The sequence below is a fragment of the Calidris pugnax genome, unplaced genomic scaffold, assembly GCF_001431845.1.
Source record: "Calidris pugnax isolate Ruff unplaced genomic scaffold, ASM143184v1 scaffold41, whole genome shotgun sequence".
Lineage (NCBI taxonomy): Eukaryota > Metazoa > Chordata > Aves > Charadriiformes > Scolopacidae > Calidris > Calidris pugnax.
In genome coordinates, this window is record NW_015094509.1 from 6,212,672 (window position 1) to 6,237,576 (window position 24,905).

The 24,905-nt window shown below is 42.1% G+C and overlaps 1 protein-coding gene across 1 annotated transcript in view; it reads left to right on the top strand.

The window, feature by feature from the left end:
• Positions 1-590: 590 nt before the first annotated feature.
• The window catches only part of NECAB1 (N-terminal EF-hand calcium binding protein 1), a 55,767-nt gene continuing 31,452 nt past the window's right edge, over positions 591-24,905 (top strand). Inside the window, 3 exon segments of the mRNA XM_014965202.1 lie at positions 591-660; positions 9,104-9,212; positions 24,094-24,119. Coding sequence (XP_014820688.1) covers positions 591-660; positions 9,104-9,212; positions 24,094-24,119 — 205 coding nt within the window.

A 24,905-nucleotide genomic window follows, 5' to 3' on the forward strand; every position in this document is an offset into this window, starting at 1 on the left:
ACACAGGCATGGCAGAAGGACTGCAGGGAAGGACCTTGCCTTCCCAGCACGTAAACCTCCATGCTTTCCCTCTCCCCTTTCTTCTGTATCTGGTTTCAACTCTCTATCAGAGCAATCCTCACATTCGCTCCCACACATCTGATCTCACCGCCTCCCACATGCAGCCTGATCCCTTCACACCACCCGGCCCTTCTCCTGACTTATCCCTTTGCTTCCTCCACCCACACCAGCCCGGAGTCTTTCTCACCACCTCAGTTGCTCAGCGCATCCTCCCAGCTATCACCCTCGCTCTGCTGCTTTATGCCGCTCCTCTCGACCCCGAATCCACTATCACCATAGCCATATGGTATCAGGTTTTGTGCCCAAACGTTGTCCTTATAAGCCATGCACAAACTAGAAAATCAAGCTGGTTCTTATTAGGGTCTTGGTTTTCAATGCAGACAGCACAGGAGGAGTTAAAGACAGCAACACTCTGAGGGAAGGATGGAGACACACTAAGAGCTTTTCAATTTTATGCAGCCTTGTGAAAATATGACGTAGAGCTCAAACCATAAATGCCTACTAAGTACAGCGTTGTGTGCTCTTAATCCATGCAGAAAGAAGTGATTCTGTTCTCTCTCTCTCTTTTTGTTTAGATATTAAGAAGAGCAGACAAGAATGGTAAGACCCGTCATGTGTCTTCCCCTCTCCCTTCAAAAAAAAAAAAAAATCCATCACTGATTCAGCATTTTAAGTCATGCTTTAAACATCCTAACAAGAAAACAAGCCATCCATCATGTCATTTTAGGCTTTCTACAGGTTCAATGCAATGTGTTTTGTTGGGCACTGATCCTCCCTACAGGTTCTTTAAGGGCAGATCTTGTGCTTTCACACTTTGGCATGTGTGTTTGGTTTGCACTTCAGGTGCACGTGGGTGTTTTCTTAGTGACACCGTGTTCATAAGTAGGTTTGAAATACTTCTTAGTAGCTCCATCTTACTACTTTTTAAAAACACCATGGGCTATATCCAGCAATTAGACTTGGTTCCTACGTTTGGCAGTTAGGTATTTGTTTGGCATGTCAGTAGGCAGATAAAGCCTTGCATTCGACTCACTTATTTATAACACAAAAATTATGAGGTTTTTATTATGTTCTTAATTGAAATTTTTTCCCTTGTGCTACTGATTGATTTTCCTTCCACATGTAGTTTTTCCCTAAAATATGTTCAGTAAGTTGGAGCATAGTACTATAAGGCTTCACAGATGCTTCCAGTTTGGCCTCAGCAGGGGAAGAGCCTTGGTGTAAGGACTACAAGGGTAACCACTGGATTCTTTTGCTGGTATATACATAGTCAGGGTCTTGAACCTCGCTTTAACTCCTTTTCCCATCTCATAATTGCTGCACCATTTTGGACAAGTTACGTTGTCATTTTTGTGCCACATACCCCAGCAGAGAAATGAAGCCACTGCCAAGTCCCTGAGTCACGTAGCATGAGGTTCACTATGTTTGAGGCTATGAAGAGCTTCTGTAGCTCTGCAGTTACCATAATAGTATTTATACTTGGATAACCAGATTTAGATCTTGCAGGATGGGAGGGAAACACAGGCTTGCAATTATTTAGGACTATGATGCCGAAGTATGGGAAGAAGGGAGATGTGACTTCTTGCAGACACACAGACTTTGGTCTTTTCCTGAAGGCTTCGAACAGTGTCAAACCCACAGCTCAGGCAGGTTTAACCCTGACAAGCAATTCCCTGTCAATCCTCAGAAAACACATATTATGCAGATTCAATAAAGTGTACTCACGGGTATCTGAAGGCAATTGGATACCATGTACAAAATCAGAGAGAATTCAATAGCTCTTCAAGGAAGACCTGCTGGGCAGTAAGGGGCTACCATACAGTTTGATCCGAGCCTGTTGAAGAGCCATTTACTGTCGCTGAGAGGGCAATCCCACCCCACAGCCCACCCCCACCTGCGTATTCCTGCAGGTGGCAACTGGCACTTCCCACAAAACCATGGCAAGCTCCCTCAGAGAACTCTGGAGCCACAAAATCCATCACTGCACGTGCTTTTTTGGTAGTGCTTTTGTTATCTCCCTCAGGCAGCTTGCCAGTAGCTTGCAAGGGCAGTGGTGGTGCCAGTTGAATGCCAACATGAGGGCTGGGATGGGGAGGAGAAGGACCTTCCCGTTCAGCAGTGCCTTTCCAGCTTAGCTAGATGCCAACCACAGCCAAACTCTGCTGGTGTTCCCCCCCGAGAACTCCTCGTGGTGTTTGGAATAGATGTTTATCTGTCTACCCTGAAAACTGCTGCGAGTCAGAGCGTATGGTGCGGAGCAGCGGTCATCACCCTCCTGGAGTCAAAAAGAGCCCCTACAGCTTCATGTCCCTGCCCTGGACTTTGAAATCATGCCCTCTCCCAGCTCTCATGGATCCACAGCACCGCTCTGGGTCAGGAAGACTTCCAGTCCTTGCTGGGGCTACCCCACAGCTTATTGCTTAGATGTTGCTATTGAAATGGGGGAAACAGCTCACACGATCAGTGACAAACTTGCTTGTTCCAGAACAGTCCAAAAGCACATCAGCCTCAGAGACTTTGGTGACTGGCATTCATACCTATATACGGATGCCTTACGACATGTTATTGGGAGAAAAGTGGCAAAGTTCTATTAGTTCTATTAATTTAAGTGCGTAAACTTGAAATGGCTTCATCTCTTACATGCTTAATTGTGTTTGCTCAATCAGTGGTTGCCCATGGGACTTCCCCTTTGCTAATATGGCACTGCAGAGGCTCAGGCCACATTCATAGGGAGGAGATTTGTTTTAAGGTTGGGAATCATAGAATGATAGAATGGTTAGAGTTGGAAGGGACCTTAAAGATCATACAGTTCCAATCCCCCTGCCATGGGCAGGGACACCTCCCACCAGACCAGGTTGCTCAAAGCCCCATCCAGCCTGGACGTCAAGTACCTTCTCAGAAAGTTTATGTGATATGTGAACACTAACCTGACGTGTTTACACTGTTGCCAGCACTGATTATTAGCTTTTGTTTATGACTAGGATACTTATACTTTCAGTGCCATCCTGCTGTAAACCAAAAATACTGGTTTCCAGTGACTAATGTTATGTTACTGTCTGTGACACCCCCCTGTTAAGTTCTCCCGTACACTTTTGGTGGGACTCTCTCAGAGCTGCCATATTCATTCTCTCTGTGAGATTAAAATACCCCCCAAAAATTTATCATCAGAAACCTGACTAGATACTTGCTTGATAGCAAGAAAAAAGTACATCCAAGAAAGTGGATTAAGCTGATAAATAGGAGTATTATAGGAGATAGTGTTCTTAGTATGAATTTAGGGACTGTGGGACTTCAGGTTAGCCTTCAAAACCAAGGAAAGACAACTATTCTTGCAAAGACAACATAAAATAGGGGATGAAAAGAGCCAAGAAATCCTGCTGAATTGCTGTTACTCAAGAATGCTACAATGTTTTGTGACAGGTGGGTTTAATTGGGAAATTTATTAATTCCCCTATTCGAAAGTAGCCATATAAATGTTGTTTCTTCTGGGGTGGTAGCTTCTTTCTCTGCCAGCCCAGGAACATATATTACTCTGTTACCCTCCCATTTCTGGAGATACCAGCTGTGCACAGCTTCCACAAGAGGATCAGTATTGAGTATTGTGTCCAGTTTTGGGCACCTCAATCCAAGAGAGATCTGGAGGTGCTGGAGCGAGTGCAGAGGAGGGCAACGGAGCTGGTGAGGGGGCTGGAAAACAAATCGTATGAGGAGCGGCTGAGGGAGTTGGGGCTGTTTAGTATGAGGAAGAGGAGGCTGAGGGGAGACCTCATCACTCTCTACAGCTACTTGAAAGGACACTGTAGAGAGGCTGGTGCTGGTCTCTTCTCACAGGTAATGAACAATAGAACGAGAGGGAACGGCTTCAAGCTCCAACAGGGTAGGTTTAGACTGAACATTAGGAAGGAATTTTTCACCAAAAGAGTGGTCGGGCATTGGAACAGGCTGCCCAGGGAGGTGGTGGAGTCACCATCCCTGGCTGTGTTTAAGGGCCGTTTAGATGCAGTGCTGAGGGACATGGTGTAGGGGAGGACTTTGTAGAGTAGGGGAGATGGTTGGACTCGATGATCCCAAGGGTCTCTTCCAACCTAGACGATTCTATGATTCTATGATTCTATGATCAACTTCATCAGCTCTATCTATGGTTCATATTTCATGGCTGAGGAGCTTCACTCTCTATGGAGCAGATCGACACTCCTTCCGTAACTCAAAAGGTCAGGTGATTGTCTTAGAGGGAGAACAAGGCATAGGGAAGGAATGTCACATTTTGAAGGAATATATTGTTCGTAATATTGACAAAAGCAACAGAAAACCCTGAGGGGAAAAAAAATGCAATTTCATAAAGGTGTGATGTTTCACATTGACCTTTTTGGAAATAAAGTTTCAGGTTTGCATGTCAAAATGAAATTTTGGTCAGGTTTACTTTACAAAACTGCGTGCGTTCAAAGGAAGGCATGTGGATTTCACACAGAACTAATTTGGAAAAATTCCGGCTCAAAGCAAAGTTCTTCATTTATTTCATTCCTTTTGCTCTATGAAACAAAATCAAAATCATTAAATCCCTCTCAAGAAGTTTAAACCTTGTCCGTAGCCTGCAAGGGAGGGACTAAAGAAATATGGGAAAATATGGGAAAATATGGGAAAATATGGGAAAATATGGGAAACTGGAACTGCAAAATGCAGTCTTCCCTCATCAAGAAAATTTTTTACGTCCTTCACCTCGCAGGCAACAGTGGTTGCCCCAGATACGTGTGACTGTAACACCTATATGTGCTTGTCTGCATGAGGTATTTCTCTTACCTTATGGTACGCTAAGAAGGACGCGAGGCACCCCATTAAAATAAGGCAAGTGCAGCAGCAGCAGCATCCTATTGGTCCCACTGGTGTCAGTGGAAGAGCACACACATTTGAGTCACCTGGCAGGTTTTCCACAAGAATAACCAAAAAGCCACAAAGCTGCACCTCTGTGATGATCAAGAGGAAATCTTGCAACGCTTACTCACAGAGATCAAAAATAGATTCATCATTTATTGACGGTGCCATCGCAGGACAAACACTGACTTTGCAGGTGAGCCTTCTACCTCCTGCATCTGCTCCTGTGTCTCCAGGTGAGCTCTGGCAGGATGATAGCTGCCTCACTACAGCAGTCCTCAGACTTCTGGCAACTTCTCAGTGGCTCTAGTTTGTATGGGTTTTTTGTCTGCCAGTCAGGAGTGTTTTGGCTCCAAGGAGGATGGGCAACTCTGCCTGTTTTTGAAGAAACCCTGCTTCTGAGAGACATCAAAGAAGATACACAAAAGCAAGCAAGGCTTGTGGACTCCTCTCAGTGGTTCCCAGTGACAGGACGAGGGGCAATGGGCACAAGCTGGAACTTGGGAAGTTCCACTCCAATCTGAGGAAGAACTTCTTTGGGGTGAGGGTGCCAGAGCACCAGAGGGTGCACAGGGATGGTGTGGAGTCCCCTTCTCTGGAGATCTTCAAGACCCACCTGGATGGATTCCTGAGTGATGAGCTCTGGGCAACCCTGCTTTGGCAGGGGAGTTGGACTGGATGATCTCTAGAAGGTCTCTTCCAACTCTGACAATTCTGTGATTCGGTGAAAACAGCTTCTTGGAGATAACATTGCCAAGGCAAATGCTGCTGCAGATTGATTTGTCTGAGGGATGCGTGGCTTCAGAAAAGTTTGTCTTTCGTGAAAATCACCCATCCCCTGTTGCTTTGCCAGCGACAAGGATTGAAGCATCTGTAATAAAGGTTTCTGCTCAGCTGCTCTAAAGCACTTAAACCAGACAAGTGTTCATCTGGGCACTCCGAGGGCAGTGCTGAGGATATGTAATGCAGCCTTCAAAATTTAAGCCATTCTTGACACTTATTAAAAAAAAAAAAATCAACTGGCTAGGCAAAGGTGTCTTCAATTCAACAGCACAAGGAGAGCTTGCCAGGCATTGGGTCTGAGCTTCATCTGAGCACTGAGGAAGTGGAGGGGTGGCCTGGGCCACCAGCAGCTGAGTCCCCAGCTGCACTAGCAAAGCAGTTATGCTCATACAAGATCAGAGAAATACACTGGAGAAACAGAGCTTTTTTTTTCAGTAAACGCAACTGTATGAAGTCTGTAAGTAACTGAATAGTCCAAATCTCCTTGGGTTTTGCCAGCAACAAGCTCAGTGATGTGTCACTCAATGTCAATAACATTCAAAATGTTCTGGGGTATAAAGAGCAATGGAGCAAAAGGCAATATTTGCTCTCGGATGGTAAAATTTAAAGAAAACAGCTAAAGTGCCCAATCTGGCTCTTGACAGATCATTGATTTTCTGCATTGATGTAAAGCCAATGATCCTGAAGAGCAGTGATAAACAGACAGATATTTCTGGTTTTGTCATACCCAGATTGTTCTGTAAGTAAACTCGTAATATGTTTATCTCAGAAAAGTTGCCAAAAATCACAAGTTTCTTGAGTATGTGTATAACTTGCATGCAAATCACCCTTCCCAGCAAAGGCTAAAGCTGCAGAGGCAGTTTGATTAAACAATCAATTGTATCTGTATGAGCCAAAGGAAGCAATGCTGTGAAAAGAAGCTCATTTCAACACACTCAGTATTTGATATTCCTTCTCTCTAACCAGTGCCAAATGGCAGATGTTTTTAGATTCTCAATTAGGTAATCATGGCAGTTCTGTCAAAGAAAATTGCTTACCTTCAACACAGTATTGTGCCATCTTGGTGTTTAGCTCTTGTAGATCCTGACATTTTATTTTTATCATAACGATGATTATCTCCAGCTACAATCTGTCTTTGAAACATTTCAAATGTTTCTGGTAAAGCAGACATTCAATTTGTCCAATTTTGAAACCTCTTGAAGATTACATATTTCAAGCCATATATTCATGTCAAAGAAATTATGAAATAAGAACAAGTAAAAGTCTGAGGAAACTCCTCAGCTCTCCTGTTCAAATCTCTATGCTGTAGTACGACATGTAGTTACAGGATTCTGATAATGCCTTTATAATAGTTTCTTCATCACTGCAAAATTAGGTCACATATATTGTAGGTTTGTCTGGTGCTCAGGGCATCACAGTCTTATGCTCTATGGTTGTTTAGTGCCCTGTGGGTGATTCAACATGTTTCTGAAGGAAGAGAAAGAGTCATATGAACTTAAATTTAGTGCTACCCAAAACAGAGTTATGAAGAGTAGGGCTCTGAAATATTCTCTATACTTCATGCAGAGGGCCAATCAGTATAGATAAATCATTACTTAACTACTCTTTAAACATTACAGCTTCTAAGTAAAAGCAAAAGGTGTTTTATTTTCTTTGGCTTTTGTTTGCTGATTATTGATCTTGCATTTAAAACTCACTCAGATACACTAGTCAATGAGGAATAAAATCCTATAACTGTTTTAATGGAATTACGGATTTGCCTTATCCTGACCCATGCACTTCTTCTGAAGTCATGCCTGGGCAGCAAAGAAAAGAGGACATTTATTCACCAGGACAGAAGCAAATGTCAGCTGTTTAGAGGGATCCCTGATGAAATCTCGTGGAGTTTGTGGGGTCAGCTTTCCATTTACAAACTTCTTTCCTTCATTTTTTTAACATCCAGCTAGCAAGCATTGGTTGGTTTCTTGCATCACAGGCTGTACACCACCATTCAAAGCCCCATCCAGCCTCTAGTTCATTTCAGCAAACGATTGTGCTGGCTGTCATATGTTGTTTAAATAGTTGTTGTGAGATGATTAGATGCCAGAGGTAGCAGAGTTTAATGCTGCTCACATCTCAGAGTCCTACCTTCAAAACCAAACAATAGCCTAAGTGCAGGCATGGCCACCCTGTGGGTGGGACAGGCTGTCCAAATCGTACATTTTATCCATTTCTGATGTTAATTGTCAAAAAAAACAAAAAAAAAAAAAAAAAAGGAAAAAAGAAAAGGATGGGAAGCCTGCAGTCCAGCACCTTCTCTGGGATTTTCAGACATGCACAGATGAAGTGAAATACAAATACAATCCCTTCTTCAATGAAATGGTTTAGTATTTATTGTAATACCCATTAGAAAGCATTGATGGTTGTGCAGAGATTGATCTGACAAAAGGAGGGTAGAGCTTCAGTCTTAAGTGGTAACATCCTGAAAATACCAGATGAATCTCTGCTTAGCACCTCTCAGTGCAAGGATTTTGCCTCATGTAGTCAAAGGCTTGCTAAATTAAAGCTAAATTAACAGATGAAACAGACTCCACTAAATAATGCAGTAGAGATTGCAGTAAGGACTTACTCCTCTTGAATTAATGTATAACCCATTACTGTTCTTCTAAATGTTATTACATGGTACTGCCCCTCCCTCTGAGTCCCATTAGTCCAGTAGACACTTCCTAACTACATGAACATGTTATTGATGATGATCAGGACGCATGTGGTGATGACGGGTGTTGTCCCAACCAAATAAGAACAGGTACTTAGAAGATAAAGTCAACTTCTTCATAGTTGGGCTTCACTGTATGTTACATGGCCAATCCAAACTCCATCTGGAAATCCATCTAAGGATTTTGAATGACCTCTGATATGTGTCCAAAACAAATTTTCTCATTCCAAATTTTTTGGCATAATCTCCAGACAAATTACATGCTGACAAATAGAAATTTATTTTCTATGCTGACCAAGAAAATGAGCTGAAATTCTTTCCAGTGGAAGAGGACATGGAGCTGTCTTTCTCTTGCGTGACAGTTGAACTTTATTTTATTTATTGTGTTAATTCCACAGCAAGCATAGAACTCTTTGAGAAAGACATATTTTATGAAGAAAGAGAGAATCAAAATCCTGCAATTGGTGCAGTGTATTGATTAGTGTCCTTCAGCTAGAGAGGAGAGCCAGGGTCAGATCCCTACTGCTACTGAATTGTGCACTCAGGCCTCAGTCTCTCATGTAGGAGGGAGGGATTAGAGGAAAGAAAGAGGAAAGAGGAAGAAAAGAGAAATAAATAGATAGGTCTAGGTAGCATGAAGTGAACAAGCAAAGCATAAATGAAACTAAGGCACTTTCCATTCCTTTGTTGTTTCAGATGATGGAAAACTGTCCTTTGATGAATTCAAAGCTTACTTTGCTGACGGAGTTCTGAGTGGAGAAGAACTGCATGAACTTTTTCACACAATTGATACACAAAATACTGAGTAAGTGTCCCCTTCTTACAATCGGAATGCTACTCTCTGTGCCTGAGAACGGAAAAAAAACACCCATCAGGCTGATTTTAGAAAACAAGTCTAAGAAGAAAGCTGCTTCAGGGAAGCTAGGCTGTGTCAAATAGCTCTAAACTGTACAAGTGAAGTGTTCCTAAACCTCATAGAAATAACTGCATGTTCCAATAAGTGTGATTTGGGTACTGAGAACACAGGGCGGAAACTGGATGCCTTTTATGTTCCCCACTCGTGATAGTAAAGAAAAGGGTTAGTGGCTGCCTTGAGGCTTAAGTATGAGTTCTTCAATTCTTGATGCCACTGATTCACTACCCGAGATGAACGATTAGAACAGATGGGAAGCAGGGAAAAAATAAATGAAGCAATCATAGTAAAGAGCAGAAAAAACAATCCTGTCTGGTGCTGACATGGCTATTGTGTTGGTGTTGTCACTTAGGCTGTTTGGACATCCCCATTACTGTTTGGCTTAACAAGGCTGCGGGTTGGGGGTGTGAAGAACTTTATTTACTGCTTTCAACAGAGCCAAACTTGTGCCATTGCATGCTCTTTTAAGCTAACTTTTCCTTATCTACAGTGATTAAGGTGACTTGAAAACTGGATGAGTGTCCAGGCCCAGAGGGTGGTGATCAGCAGCATGAAGTCTAATTGGAGGCTGGTAACTAGTGTTGTACCCCAGGGGTCAATACTGGGCCCAGTCCTGCTTACCATCTTCATTAGTGATCCGGATGGTGGGCACAGTGTACCATCAGCAAGTTTACTGATGACACAAATCTGGGAGGTGTGTCTGATACGCCAGAAGGTCATGCTGCCATCCAGAGTGACCTGGGGAAATGAGCTGACAGGAACTTCATGAATTTCCACAAGAAGTGCAAAGTCCTGCAGCTGGGGAAGAATAACCCCATGCACCGATACGTGCTGGGGGCCACCCAGCAGGAAAACATCTTGGCAGAAAGGGACACGGGTGTCCTGGTGGACAGCATGAGCCAACAATGTGCCCTTGCCACAAAGAAGGCAAATGGCATTCTGGGCTGCATTAGACAAATATTGCTAGGAGGTCAAGGGAGATGATCCTTCACCTCTACTTAGCACTGATGAGGCCACATCTGGAGTAGTGTCCGGTTCTGGGCTCCTCAGTATGAGAAAGGTATAGACATACTACTGGAGAGAGTCCAACAATGGGCCACAAAGATGATTAAGCAACTGGAGCATCTCTACTGTCACGAAAGGCTGAGATAATTGGGACTGTTTAGCCTGGAGAAGTGAAGGCTCAGGGAGGACCTCATCAATGTCTATAAATACCACAAGGGAGGTTGCAAAGAGGCCAAAGCCAGGCTCTTTTTAGTGGTGACAGGACCAGTGACAGGACCAGAGACAACAGGCACAAAGTAAAACACAGGAGGTTCCCTCTGAGCATGAGGAAACACCTTTTTTTTCTCTGTAAGTGAAAAGAGTGACTGAGCACTGGCACAGAGAGCCCAGAGAGATTGTGAAGTTTCCATCCTTGGAGATATTGAGAGGCCATCTGGATACAGTCATGGGCAACTGGGGCTAGGTGGCCCTGCTTGAGCAGGGGAGGGTTAGACCAGAGGACCTTCAGAGGTCCCTTCCAACCTCAGCAATCCCATGATTCTATGACTGAAGAAGGGAGTAAATTTCCTTTTTTATTTGTTTTTCTGGCCATCAGCAGTTATTCACAGCAGATCTCCCGTTTATTGTTAATTAGGAGAGTGTTACTAAGCTAGTGTTTTTTAAATTAGACTGTTCCTGGGGTAGAGAAGGTCCCAAGGAGAGTCCGTTTATTGCTTTTGCAAAAAGGTTATGAGACACCATGTAGCAATCATGGTGTGGGTTGTGATTCTGTTTGCAAGGAGCAAGTACAAAGTCAGTATTGCCTTTCTCAGCTGCATGCATTGGAGCAACAAGTACTAAGATGCTACCACAGCCCTGCTCCCGAGTAGGAGCCGTGAAACAGGATCTCATCTCATCCAAACAGCCAAACTCTGTTGCGTCTCTGGAGTTTTTTTACCTCCAACAGGGAAAAAAAACCCAACACACTTATTTTTTATTTCATCTACCTCGTAAACACCCAGATACTAACTCACAGTAAGATATTAGTAGCCTTGTGCCTCGGACACATGAATTTGGCCATCACCTTAATACTTTAGGACTTGCCCATTATCCCAGGTAGCTCCAGAAAGGCCCTTCCCCTTGGCCAGTTCATCCTGACAGTGGTAAGAAAAGAAGAGACAGCTGTCATTGTTTCCCTAATTTCCCACATTTCCCTAATTTGTCAAAAGTATTTACATGCTATAAATTCAAAGCAGAAGATTGCAGAAATACTGCTAAATAAATGGTTATTTACTGTGTACAGAAGAAATAAGCGTAACATTTTAATTGCCTCAGGTTTCTTAAAATCAGTGGCAAAGACTTAGAAACAAATAGGATTTTGAACAAATACAATGCATGCAGTCTACCTAATCCTAGCGAAATGAATGACACGCTTCTTGGAACACTGTGGAAATTTGTTTAGCAGATTAAGGGCCTTCATGAAAATTTTTAACTCTGAGTCAAAAGACTCATTTCAGAGTCAAAGACTCGCTCATACAGCTTTGGACTTCCTCGTGCGTCCCACATATCTGCATAAGGCTGGTTTTATTTTGCCATGATTCCATTTGTCTGCATTCATCAGGGAGTGTGCTCATAAGGGCAAATATCCTCGACGACTATGCAAGATTTCTAAGAAAAAAGATGAATGTTCCACATCTATTTTTTCTTTCTTTTTTTTTTTTAATTCTTAAAATATTTTTATTTGTAATTCTTTATTATTTATAAACCTTTTTATCTTTAGCAGAGAACATCTGGACTTGAAAAATATGTAGAAAAGTGTGAATAATATTACCTTTTTCCTCCTGGGAGATGGATATACTCGAAGAATAGGTGCAACTTTGTCGAATGCTCCAGCTATTAAGCAGAGAACAAGTAATTAAACTGGCACAGCAGCCGTCTGAGAGAGAGAGCATTCTCACTGCCCAGGAAAAGACTGGCAAAAAGCACAAAAGTCGCAGAGAATACATACTGTGAAGGATCATATTTTCATGTATTTCAGGGAATTGAACAGGTGGAGGACTAAGAAAGCCTACTAAATCACCTTCTCCAACCAGAAGAAAGGGTGCTTTCTATTGATTGGTTAACATTTGTTATAGAGTAGAACCTAGCTATAAATAAGAAAACATCCTTAAAGCTTAGATTTAAAACAGCAACAAGATGCTTTTTGAGCATTTTTTTCATGAAGTCTTTAACTGATAAAAAGCTTAGTGCCTGACTTTGCGGCTGAAAAGCATTCTAGACTGCTTGATTTTTCTCTTTAACAGAAGCAAATACATTTTAAAAGCTTTCCTTTTGCACCTTTGCAAGCTTTTGAGAATGCTGCCATCACGCAGGCAGCAAGATGGAGGGTGCCAAATATTGGATATAGCACAGAGAGGCAGCACGGACAGTATCATATAAATTCCGTGTTAGTATAGCTTCCCAGCAGAAATCACATGAAGCAGATATAATAAGGAAGTGAAAACTTTACTCACTGGCATTTGCTGAAAAGGGCAGATTATGTAAAATGTCTCGAATTAACCAGCCGTCTAAGAAAAGCAGCAAAATGTTCATTGAACCCTGGGAAGTTTTGTAATGCAAGCATTAGGAGAATCATGCACATACCAAACAATCCCCAAACCACCTATTTAGTGATGTTTTCACTTGCAAATTACCCAAGGGAATGAAATTAAAATCATGGTTTGTTCCAATAATTCCCAAGTAGCTTATGGCTGGTTTTGAGTAGGGGAGGGTGAGAAATTCTATTTGATTGTGTATGTAGTAGGAGAAGATTGGCACAGATTATTTTGTCTCTCTTTTGTCTATCTAGTTAAAATACAGACTCTGTTAAACTCTGGGCAAGTCATTTATCTTCACTCTGCTTCACTTCTCTGTTTACAAAATGCAGACTGTCGTTCCCTATCCTGGAAATATTTTGTAAGCATTGAGATGATGCAGTGATTTACACTACACGTAAATGCCCAGGGCAGATGGCTGGGGAATCGTGTCATGATCTGATAGATCATTTCTTGGAGTATCTCAAGATTTCGTGTCTAGCTTGTCACAAGAGCAGACTTTGGGTTGTTTCCACCTGCATTAAATCTTTTAGCTGTGCCAGCTTTCAAAACCTCACTGTCTGTGTGCAGGAGCTTTTGTACTTCAAAGCCTGAAGATAAAAAAAGGAGAGGTGGCCTTGGGGTGATATCCACGGGCCACAAGCTCAGGAAATCTCAATTCCCTTCTCTGCTTTCCTGCAGCAATCTTTCAACAAAACATTCAAAGCATAAAAGACTTGCACTGACTTAACACATTTTAGGGAACTAAATTAACCAGGTATTAAAATCCCCCGTTACACGGGTCCTGATGTCAGTCTTGTTGAAGAGAGACTTAGAAGATTATTAACTTTTTTAAAAGACCAAGCCCAGCTAATGTAACATAGCTGTTACAGGGCAGATGGGTTATGGAAGACTGCTAAAATGAGCAATTACCATTTTCAGTGTGATAGCAGGGCAAATAATAGGGGATTTAACTTCCCAGTAATGAAGGTTGTGTCTGCCTAACCAACCCTGATCTCTGCACCTTGCTGCTTGGCACAGACAGGTATTACCTTTTTACAAGGTGAAAGAAGAATCAATTGGTACTGACCAGAATCACCAGGAAAAAATGATGAGTAGGAGTTAGTTACCACCACATAAAGTTTCCAAAAGATAGGTGGAACAGGAGTCCGCTATGCCAGGATGGATTTATAATTACAATTTGTCTAGACCATAAAGTGCAGGTTATTCATCCAGGGCAGATCACTGCTTTTACTGAAAATTTGCATTAGCTAAAGATCTTCCTCAATACATCGTTTGGGCATATATTTTGCAATTTGTGGGTACACTTATGTGTAGACTGGCTATTTTTTTCTATTTCATAAAATCTACATTTCCTTCTTATAACATTTTAAACATTAAATAAATACCAGTAAAGACACATCATATAAATTGATTGCTTGATTTTTTAACTTACTTTCTTTTTTTGTTTTGATACAGCCTGAAATGAATGCATAAATTAATATACATCACATGCAAAATAGATTAATAATGATGCTATCACTATCTAGACAACCAGATTAGGTGAAATAGTGTGTCCATGCAAAAAGGAAGTTTTTTTTTCCCATATTCTAGTACTGCTAAAATGTTTTACCTTTCTTGAAGGTGCTTTAATACAAGAATTGTATTTGTAAGAACTAGCTATCTAAAAGATAAATTGTGAACAATTACATTTGGGGAGGGGTCTTCTGTTCACTGAACCATAAGCCAACATAATAATTAATTTAAAGGCCAACTACTAGATACACAGAGTTACACAGAAATTCCCCCTGTAGGCAGATTAGCTCATACCTGTTCACAAGGGCTTAACATAGGTGTGTTTTTTTAAAAAAAGCCTTCTATGACCACAAAGAAACCAGAGGACACTGGACCAATGGGCCAATGTGGTGGCCCAGTGAGTTCTAGTCTCCTGTTCATTAATCAAGGCAGGGAGATAATACCAAGAATTGTCATACCTGAAATTAATTTTAAAGTTCTTCAGCAAAACAAGCAACTTCTGATTATTCAGAGACGCTGTGCTTCAAAAGCTACAAAAAGAGACAGTAAACTGCTTTGATTAGGCTGTGCAACTAGCATTCCTGCTGTGTAATTACACGTTCCTGATGTGTAACTAGCACAAGGGGAGGAACAATGAACTGTTCTTCCTTAAATGCAGTTTCCAATGTTGTTGTTACTTCAGATTGAAGCTGAAAGCCCATTAGGCATTGGACTTCCACTGAAAGTCACTGTTCTTTGTGCTTTCCAGGATCTCATGAAATCTTTGGGCAATCCCTATTCAACCATTTTAGCCTTAAATTGTATAAAGAAGCTCTTATGGAGGATCCTCACTCAGACCTCCTCACTCTGCCAGTGTAAGGAAAGGCTTTGTGTTGATGCAGCAGTGATTAGCTCTGGGAGGTTACAGACAGGTCTCCAGGTTGTCATTTCCTAGCATGCACCCCTTAGCACTTGCATCTACTGCAAAGCAATGTCTTCTATTTAAAGACCCTTAAAAAAAGAAAGTATGGGCAAGGAATCAACCTAGTGTTGTACAATGATCCTTTTCCCCCTACTCATAGTGGTCTGTTTTTCAGATAGCCCAGAAATAAGCACACTAGAAGTATCTGGGCAACATCTTAAATTTTGTTGAAGGTATCAGGAGGCCAAGGTAGATCCCCACGGCATGTTGGGTAGGAGTCAAGGCACTACACCACAGGTGAGACTAATGCGAGGTCATGGCTGTGAGAGGGGAAGGACCAAGAGGAAGAGCTTATCTTTGCCTCCTGATTTGACATATATTTGACATGACATCTATCTTATACATTTGTAATGTCACAGTTGGGAGCTTTTTAGTGCTTGTCCTGAACCCTCAAAAAAACTCTATGTGAAAGCTGAAGTAACCTTTTCGGAGGAATTTTGGGAGGATGAAGGAAGCCCAGTGTGGTTTCTCGCTCCTCTGTCCCTTCCCCAACCTCATCTCTAAGCTGCACAGTGTTCAGTGAGGTCCTGCAGGGCTGGTGAAAGCAATGGGTAGGGTGTTGGAGACAAAGGCACCAGAAGTCTTTTCTAGGGCTGACAAGGAGGATGACCCCTTCCAAAATAGACTATTCTGTGACAACACACAGCTCACAGAGGACATGGTCAGCAGGTCATAGCTGAAGTAATTTTGAAGCTGAAGAACCACATGCTGTGCTGTCTTGGAGTATCCTAGTTATTAATGCCTTGGTCAAGTGAACATGAAACTTGTTTTGGCTGGGTAGCAATTTGTGCTGGCACGGCACGAGTGTAAATCAATGCACACAGCTCAAGGCAAAGGGGCTTAGTGACTGATGCTCAAAGCCATCTGCAGGTAGGAGAAGTGAGCTGGTGATGTTAATGTGAAGAAACACTTTATGTTTTCAAAAAATGCAGGCTTTTGCAAAGCAATATCTGGGAAGTTTGCGGCTGAGGAGGGAAGAGTGGAGTTGTCTTGCAACCTTAAGCATTGTGTTTCTTAACATATTCTCCTAAGCACTATTTTTAGAAGCAGATTGGAGCCAAGAATATTTTACAGATTAAATAGGAAGAAGAATCTTTGAATGTGACTGGCTTTTGCTGACTCCCAACTTGAAAAACATTGCAGAATTTTCTGGTCTTACTTCCGTTGCTATTTCATTTCTTGGCCCTTTTGAATTACTAAATCATAACATGTACACCAAACCCAAATCTGAAGGTATTCTTCCTCCCATATTTGCATCTAATCAGGAACAGAAGTGGTATTTATTGTAAACTTGATATTTTCAGTACTTTAACAATGTGAACATCATTCCTACTGCCTAGTTTGTATCTTAACATTTCTATGAGCTCTCATCTGGTTTCTAAATCCAGCGTGTGCATATGTTCAGTGCAGCTGCTTGGGGGTTGTAATACTGCTGGAGTATTTAAACTCCCCATTATCCCAGCTCAGAAAGCCTCAACTTGTGGGGTTAGCATTCTCTAAACAATTAATTGATTGCATTACCTGCACTTCACATCTGCCCTTACTGAAGGCTAAACAGCTTGCATGCAGCACCATTCAGCTTCAGGGGAGGTAGTTTGGTGGAAATAGAGCAGTTTTGCTTCCATGTGTTATTGCCTGAGTAATTGTACTGAAAGTAGAGAAAAGTATCAGCAGCACAGCTTTTTTTATACATGGAGAGAAGTACGCAGGAAAAGTTTGAAATTTGTGGCTTATGGGCTCATTTCCTTGGTAAGTCTGCCCCTGCTTAATTTCAGTGTCAACTCCGACAAGCCCATGCTTCAGCAGAGCAAGAATCCTTGACGTGGTTAATGGATTAGTGAATAGGTTTTAGCAGTCGCTGCAAATGTAAATCTCCCTTTTACTCTTATCCTTCTCCCTTCCCTCCTTCCCCCTTATAACTCCCACGGAAATTGTTTTTGCATAATGGCATCCTCAGGGAAAAGGTGTCGGGAGATAACGAGAAGATTTGGCAAAGTTACAAATTAAGAGATAGGCAGAGGACCTCGAGGGGATTCAGTCTGCAGCACTGCCGGAGAGATAGTGCCATAAATGCTTCACTGATTATTGACTCAGATGAGTCAGTGGGGAATCAGACTTGTTTTTCTCGCTTTTCTCACTGGTAAAATGAAGTTCTCAGCCAGGACCTTAGTTACTGGGTAGGAGGGATGCTAGTACTATTGAGGTAGACCTGGGGTACCAGCAACCTCCCAAAGGCAGGGATTCCATTAAGCCTTTGTGTGTGGCACAAGTTAAAGATAAACTATGAACAAGCCAGAGATGAGCTTGGTGAGGACCTGACAGTCTTGGCCACCTACAGCTCTGAGGTCATGCTGCACGTCCTGCACATGTAGGGATGGGACTTGGCACTACGGAAAGATGTCTATTCTTGCATGTGTATATATCAACAGGCTGTCTAAGGCTCCCTTATGGCCCACGAAGTCACCTAAGAAGTAATACTGCTCACCCAGGCTTCAGCTGTGTTGCCTAGGTGTAAGGCCTTTAAGATACTCTCATCTGAAACACCAGCCCAAGGTGGACAGGATGGCACAGGAGAAGCAGCTGGGACATGGGTCATGGAAGAAATGCTAGGGCATCTGAAACCACACTAGATTCCTGTGTTATATCTAATTACTCAGACTGCTGCTAGCTGGTCCACTGAAAATCCCCCAACTCCATTGAATACATTGGGGGTCATTTGCCAGGCAAGGGAGGTTGGACATCCAGTACACCTATGGACATCTACACTCAGGACTCTGAGCCCCAAAGTGAATCCACATCCCTCCCACCTGCCCAGGTCTTCATTAGCAGAGCCCTAGCTCCTCCCTTGGGTCGAAAGAGAAATGCTGAGATCATCTGCCCTCTCAGTAAACTCCAAAAGGATGCCAGGTTGATGTCCGAGAGCAAGAAGTGGGTTAGCATTATGTTTGCCATTGTGGCAACCCAGTACCATGCACTGAAACTAAAACGAAATGCATGTTATACAGGACCACAGTTCTTCCTTCAAGACTCTGGTTCTACAGCTAATTATGACAAATCCTCGGCAATTTGATAGTAGTCTAAGGATAGTAATTACCTGTGCCTTGGATATTTGCTTTTGTTTCAGTTGGAAGGTATATTTTAGTCTCACGCTACTGCTGATTTATCACAGTTCAATATAAGCGCACAGAAAAAAATAATGAACTCCTAAGTAGAATGAGGAAAAAAAAAAAGAAGATTTACTAAAACCAGCATGAGATACAGACAGGCTCTTTAATTAGGTGAACTGCAGGTGAGTGAAAATCGTTTTTTCTAAAGATGTGTTATTGAATGCAAAAAAATGGAGGAGGAAAATAATACATTGGGTTTTGACAATTTTTTAAAACTAGATCTTTTAGATTAAATAAGAAATACAGGCACATGGTGCAGCACTGACATCAAAAAGGTGTGCTTGCTACTACTTAAGAGACGTAATTGCAGCTATTGGCTTTAACTCAGACTTTTCAAGACAATAGCCACAGAAATCAGTTTGAAAATGAAGTATAGAGGAAAAGGCAAGATACAGCTCAGAATGAGCTGATTATACAGTTCATCATTTCATGACTGAACAAAACAACTTCACTGAGAATGATTTACACAGTCTTGATGCTGATGGATCCTCTGGTCAGACAGACAAGCTGCAAATAGAGTTGCTTGGAAATTTTCCATATGAATGGTTATTTTTAATGGGAAATTCATCTTTCTGCAGGGAAAAAAATGAGAATCACTCACACTGGGAAAGTCAAATGGTAATAAGTAGTTTCAATTGCATTGATCTAAATGGAGCTGACCTCGAATGTTTCATTTCAGTTCAGTTCTTCAGAAGATAACATTGGCTTCCCAGCAGTGAGCTCGTTGCTTAATGGCAGGTGAACTTTGAGACCCTAGTCCCTTCCATAATCTGGGTCTCCCAAAGAACCACAGCAGTTTGGCATCTCTATCAACGTGTGCATTTCCAAGGAGTTTAATAAAACAAAATAAGCCTTTTATTTCATGTAACAATAAGTAATTAAATCTCATTTTAAGAAAAAAAAAATCATTTGGGGGAAAAAACAGAAGTTGAAACTTTATCATCTTCTACAGGGCGAAAACTCTGAAATTTGCTCCTTGTGGCAAAAGAGCCACCGTGATGTTACCTCCCACCTCCTCGTTTAAGTTGGTGTGATTCAGACTCTGCTAAAAGATCATTGAGTCCCTGTGAATCGGTGCCTAATGCAAAGGGCTAGTGTTGGGGTTTTTTTTCAGATGAGTTGTTAATCACTGAAAAAAAATATAATAATATCCAACCTTTATTGCCTCCTGTAGTCCTGCCAGATGGAGAGCACCAATGACAGTTCTGAAGTTATCACTTAGCCTGGAGCTAAGAATATGCCAAGTAGGCAATTATTTAGCGCAGCAAAGTGTGGGACATTAAAACAGCCATCATCCCACTACCTGCATTGGAGCCCAAAAAGCCAAGCTGGGTGCTGCCTTTGAATGCTCTCTACAACTCCCTGAAAGGAGGGTGTAGAGAGATGGGGGTCGGTCTCTTTTCTCAAGTCACAGGCGACAGGACAAGAGGAAATGGCCTCAAGTTGCACCAGGGGAGGTTCAGGCTGGATATCAGGAAAAATTTTTTCACTGAAAGGGTTCTCAGGCATTGGAATGGGCTGCCCAGGGAGGTGGTTGAGGCACCATCCCTGGAGGTGTTCAAAAGACGGGTTGATGTAGTGCTGGGAGGTATGGTTTAGTGATGATGCTCCTTGTTTGTTGTGTGGGTGCCTATTTTTGTCAGTTAGGTTGACGGTTGGACAAGATGATCTTTAAGGTCCCTTCCAACCTAGAAGATTCTGTGATTCTGTGAAAGGCCAGAGGGTGCACAGCCCAGCCAGCCTCAGGGTTGAAGAGCAGCAGTGTCCTCAGGGCAGCGGGAAGTTTGGTTTCCCAGGGAACATCCCAGGAGCTCTGTCCCACTTTTGCCCCTTCTTTCTCCTCCGCCTTTTCTGTGGGAAGAGGCCAACGCCTGGGCTTGTTCCAGCTCTGCATCCTCCTGATGGCAAAAGGCAGCTTTGCCTCCACTGATAAACCCTGAACAAACCTGAGGGAAAAGGTCTTCGCCGTTGCAAAGGAGCTATGAAGCAGGATTTCCTTAAAACGGGAGTGCACACATAAAACTCCTTTGCACGACACCCTCTGTAGTGCTGGAGCCCTTATCTTGTTTTGCTGACTGGAAGTGGGATGGTGTGCAGGCTTTCTTCTTGAGCTTTCAGCTTTTTGGCTGAGATTGTCCATGGGTGACTATTCAGTGACCCTGGCACAGTCTAAGGAACACTTAATTCCTTTCAGTCACAAATTATATGCTTCTACTTAACAATCAGAGATACCAGCCTCAGACTTTCCTCCCTAAAACAGGAGAGGAAAGAGACATGCAAATGGGACCCAAAAAAGGGTTGGTTCAAGCCTCTGAAATAAATCCTTCTCATATCTGAGAATGAGGAGAGATTGAAGAAGAACACATTATCTTTCTCCAGCTATGATAGTCACAGCAATGAATCTCCCAAATTAAGTTACTTTGTTAAGTCTTTCATATAGTATTGCATTCTTCAATAAAATAACTGCTTTAGATGACAGAGTCTGTTCTTTGTATATAATTACTGTATGTCATTGCCTCTTCTTGTGGTCCACGGAATATATACAGACCTTCTGCTGGTATACCTCTGCCGAGAGGTGCCTTTCACCCCAGAAAATGGTTCATGTCAGGTCAGTGGATGGGGCTGTGGATGGATGGAGGAGATTTAACCTTTCTTCCTCCCTGGGTGGCCCCCGTCCACAGCTGACTGTGGTGGGCAGAACTAGAGCATGATCACAGCTGCTTTGCACTCCTACATTTTGAGGCCACTTCCAGCAGTACCACAAATAGGCACTTTTGCCACAGTTCATCCAAGTGGATTTGCTTACGTTTCTGTCACTGAGCAATGGGGATGATCAACTTTGCCGTGATCAGGACTGCTCAGCACGGTATTTGTAAGAGCCCTTTGACAATGGCTGATGTTATCGGGGAGGGAACATTTTAGACATGAAATCAGACACACAAAAGGGCTGCACTTGGTCGTCAGAAAGCAAACTGAGAGCAGAAGTTTAAAAAAAAATGATGACGCTGACATGACGTGAATGCATTTGGCTGCACACTATGGTTCGGGTCCTTATCAGGTGTGGAGTGCAGGTGCCTGGATGTGAGTCATCCAGCAAATATTGCAAATAACATGTTCAGCATTGCCAGATTATAGGCCTAAGTAGAAGAATCCTTGGCATATGTACCCACTGAAATGATGAACAGGTGCCCACCATAAACCTGAGGGTTGAGTTGCAGAAACAGCCCTCAGGTATGCACCTCATTCCTGTACTATTAAATATATTCCAAATTTCTTTAAATTGCTTCCTTAACATCCAGCAGGGAGCTCAAAATGGTTGGCGTATAGAAAAAGAATTTCTAGGTTTGTTCACGAATGTGCTTGAAGCAGCATGCTATTATTTCTGAGAGAATGAAATAATTAGTGACACAAAATTATAGCTTCCCTGCCTAGAAGAGCATCCCCTTCAAATAGGATACCAAGAACAATGGAGCCTCAGATGGTTTTTATAATAGAGAAGGAAACAATATGAGTATGCTAGACTGAAATCCCTGCTCTTCATGTCAATTCCGTGTTCTGTCACAGGCTTCCTGAAAGCTGCTACACAAATCACTTTGGACAATCATTTTCTCATTATTCAGGTGCCCAATTCTAACTGAAAATGAATTCAGCACCTAAACACTCTCCCATTTTTACTCATAGTCCATTTGCAGCTGCATCACTGCTGGCAACAGGACTAAGAGCAATGTTCTGAGGACAGCAAAGCCTCTGAGCCACTCCCTGACTCTATCACCACCACACTGCCAAGGATGCTGCACAAGAACCAGGACCAGAATGGATTTTAATACGAGATTCCCAGAGAGCATGAATTTGACCAGCTAACCATGTGAAAGGCTGTTTTAAATACAATTATCAAGCTGTGCATTAAGAAATGCAGAAATGTCTTTTACAAAGAGAAGACACTAGGGCAGATGACAGGGCAGAAAATGTGGGGACAATGAACAAAAAGTAGGCATTTTATGAGAGCAAACTCCTGTCATTTAATATCACCATATTTTGTCACTGCTTTTTGACTCGGGCAATTTCCCTGCTTTTGAGGTTTCTGTTTTCATTCGAGGAGTGAACGCCTGGACTGTTCCAGAAATAACTGTGAACTGCAGAAGTGGTTGGTCAGACACGTCCAATTGTTGATGCCATAGTGATCTGTGGTGAACAGCCTTAGGAGTCACAGACACTTTTTCCCCATCACGTCATTTGTTGAATTAAGAGTTAAGTTTCTCAACTTCGGCTCTGATTCTTGCAGACTATGAAAGTCATTGTACCTGCCACCAAGGTGGTTAGAAAAATCAGATGCAAGACCCATTTGCAGCCCTCCAACCTGACCCCTTCAAATACAGATCAGGTCACCTTTGGTTAATAAAAGTTGTGGGGAAAATCTCACATACATCATCCATTAGAAGTGTTCAGAAGTTTTTATAGCCCTGAGCATGCAAGTTTGTGACAACCAAAGATCCTGCCATTTCTCTCTGTTTCTCTCCCCTATGAAATAAAAGCCTGATGTATGGAAGTTAGAATTGGTGAAATTGACTTCAAGATAATACTGTATCATCATTTTATTAAAAGGTCAATAAAAAAGTCGGTTTAAAAGATAAGTGAAAAAAAAACTTGATCATAATCAGTCATTCAATATTCACCCTTCAGCAGCATTCAAAAGGACATTTGTGCTTTTAAGTTTCTTTAATAATCAGTTTCTTCTCCTCCTTGGAGGAAAGTCAATATGCCAGCTTTCAGAATTGAGCTGTAGGTCAAATGGTTTATCTTTTGCCTGTTAAAGCCCTAGGAGATAAAACATTACTTAAGAGTTGATCAAAATGAAATCTGTTTGAAATGAACAGGTTTGAATTCACAGATTTGACAGAGTTGGAAGGGACCTCTAGAGATCATCTAGTCCAACTCCCCTGCTAAAGCAGGATTGCCTAGAGCACATTACTTGGAATACATGTGCACATTTATGTATTTATATAATAATACATATTATATATATAATAATATAAAAAAAATAATGTGAAGACTGCAAACGGGAGTAATCTGTTGGTTTTTCTGCTCGTTTAGCATGGAAAACTGAGCTCTCTGAGCCATGCTATCCAGCATGGCAGCCGCAAAAGAGGGATGCAGGCAGGAAGGTGAGGAAAAAAAAACCCAATTTCTGGTGTTTAGATGGATTTCTGCCAGCACTAGGACCAAGCACGTAAAGCTTGAGGAGCAGCGACTGTGCACCAGGATGCACAAAGGCTAGGGGAGGAACTTCAAAGGGGATTGTTGGCGAGTAGGAAGGTGCCAGTAGAAGGATGATTTGGAAGGGAAGCTGTGCCTGCAGCGAGCTACAGCCTTTGGCTTCAGACAAGCCTTCCTCAGGTTCCAGAGCAAGGGCAACAAGGGCCAGGTACTCACTGCTACAGCCCAGGCAGGGAGGCTTCTTATCCCAGACAGGCTGACCTTTGAGCTCTACTGTTTACCAATCCAACATAAAACATTACTAAGCTCACTAACCTTCTATCCTCTTATCTTTCCAGCAATCTTGACACAGAAGAGCTCTGCGGTAAGTTCCTTTTCAGGCAAGAACATAATCTATGCCTGCAGCATCCCTGTACAAGCAAACATACCATGTGATATGTTGGGGTTTTTTTTCTGTTTAATCTTTGTAGCTCAAACAGAAAATAATTTCCATTGAAAGAACTCCTGGGACAATGCAGATGGCTTATAATCCTTTTAGACTGTTGTCATGCATTACATGCAGAAATTACTTTGAAAAGGTTTTTCCTAATCAACGCTTCACATTCTCTGAGCTTCAAGTTCTGTTCTGATGTAAAGATAGACAGATAACTTTTATCTTATTCCCTTTTCATGTGAGATGTTTCGTTCTAGCTAGTTGATCACTTTCAAAGGTATGAGTCTTTCGGCAATTTTGAAAGAGATTGTCATTTTAGTATCCCACTGGAGGAGAAAGTTCATTGTTTTGCTCTAACTTGATCCAGTAAGAATAGGAGTTTGACAACTTCTCTCATCCTTCATCACAAAAAAAAACAAACAGCTCCTACAAGGCCTAAAGTTTGGCCCAGTCACACATTTCTATGCCTTGTTTTGAGTGCGAGTCATTTCCCCAAAACTCTGTTTGCTCTCCAGCTGACCCTACAGCACCTGATCTAGGAGTCCTGCTTCCAGTAGAACACAATTCACAGAAAACTTCTGCAAGTCCTCCCACAAAATGTCAAAAAACCAGTTATGTTTGACAAAACCAGCCTATTTCTGAATGAAAGGTGGTAGTCTGATGAATTTTCCAGTGGTCAATCATATAGAAGACCTTTAAAAGCTGAAAATACTATCA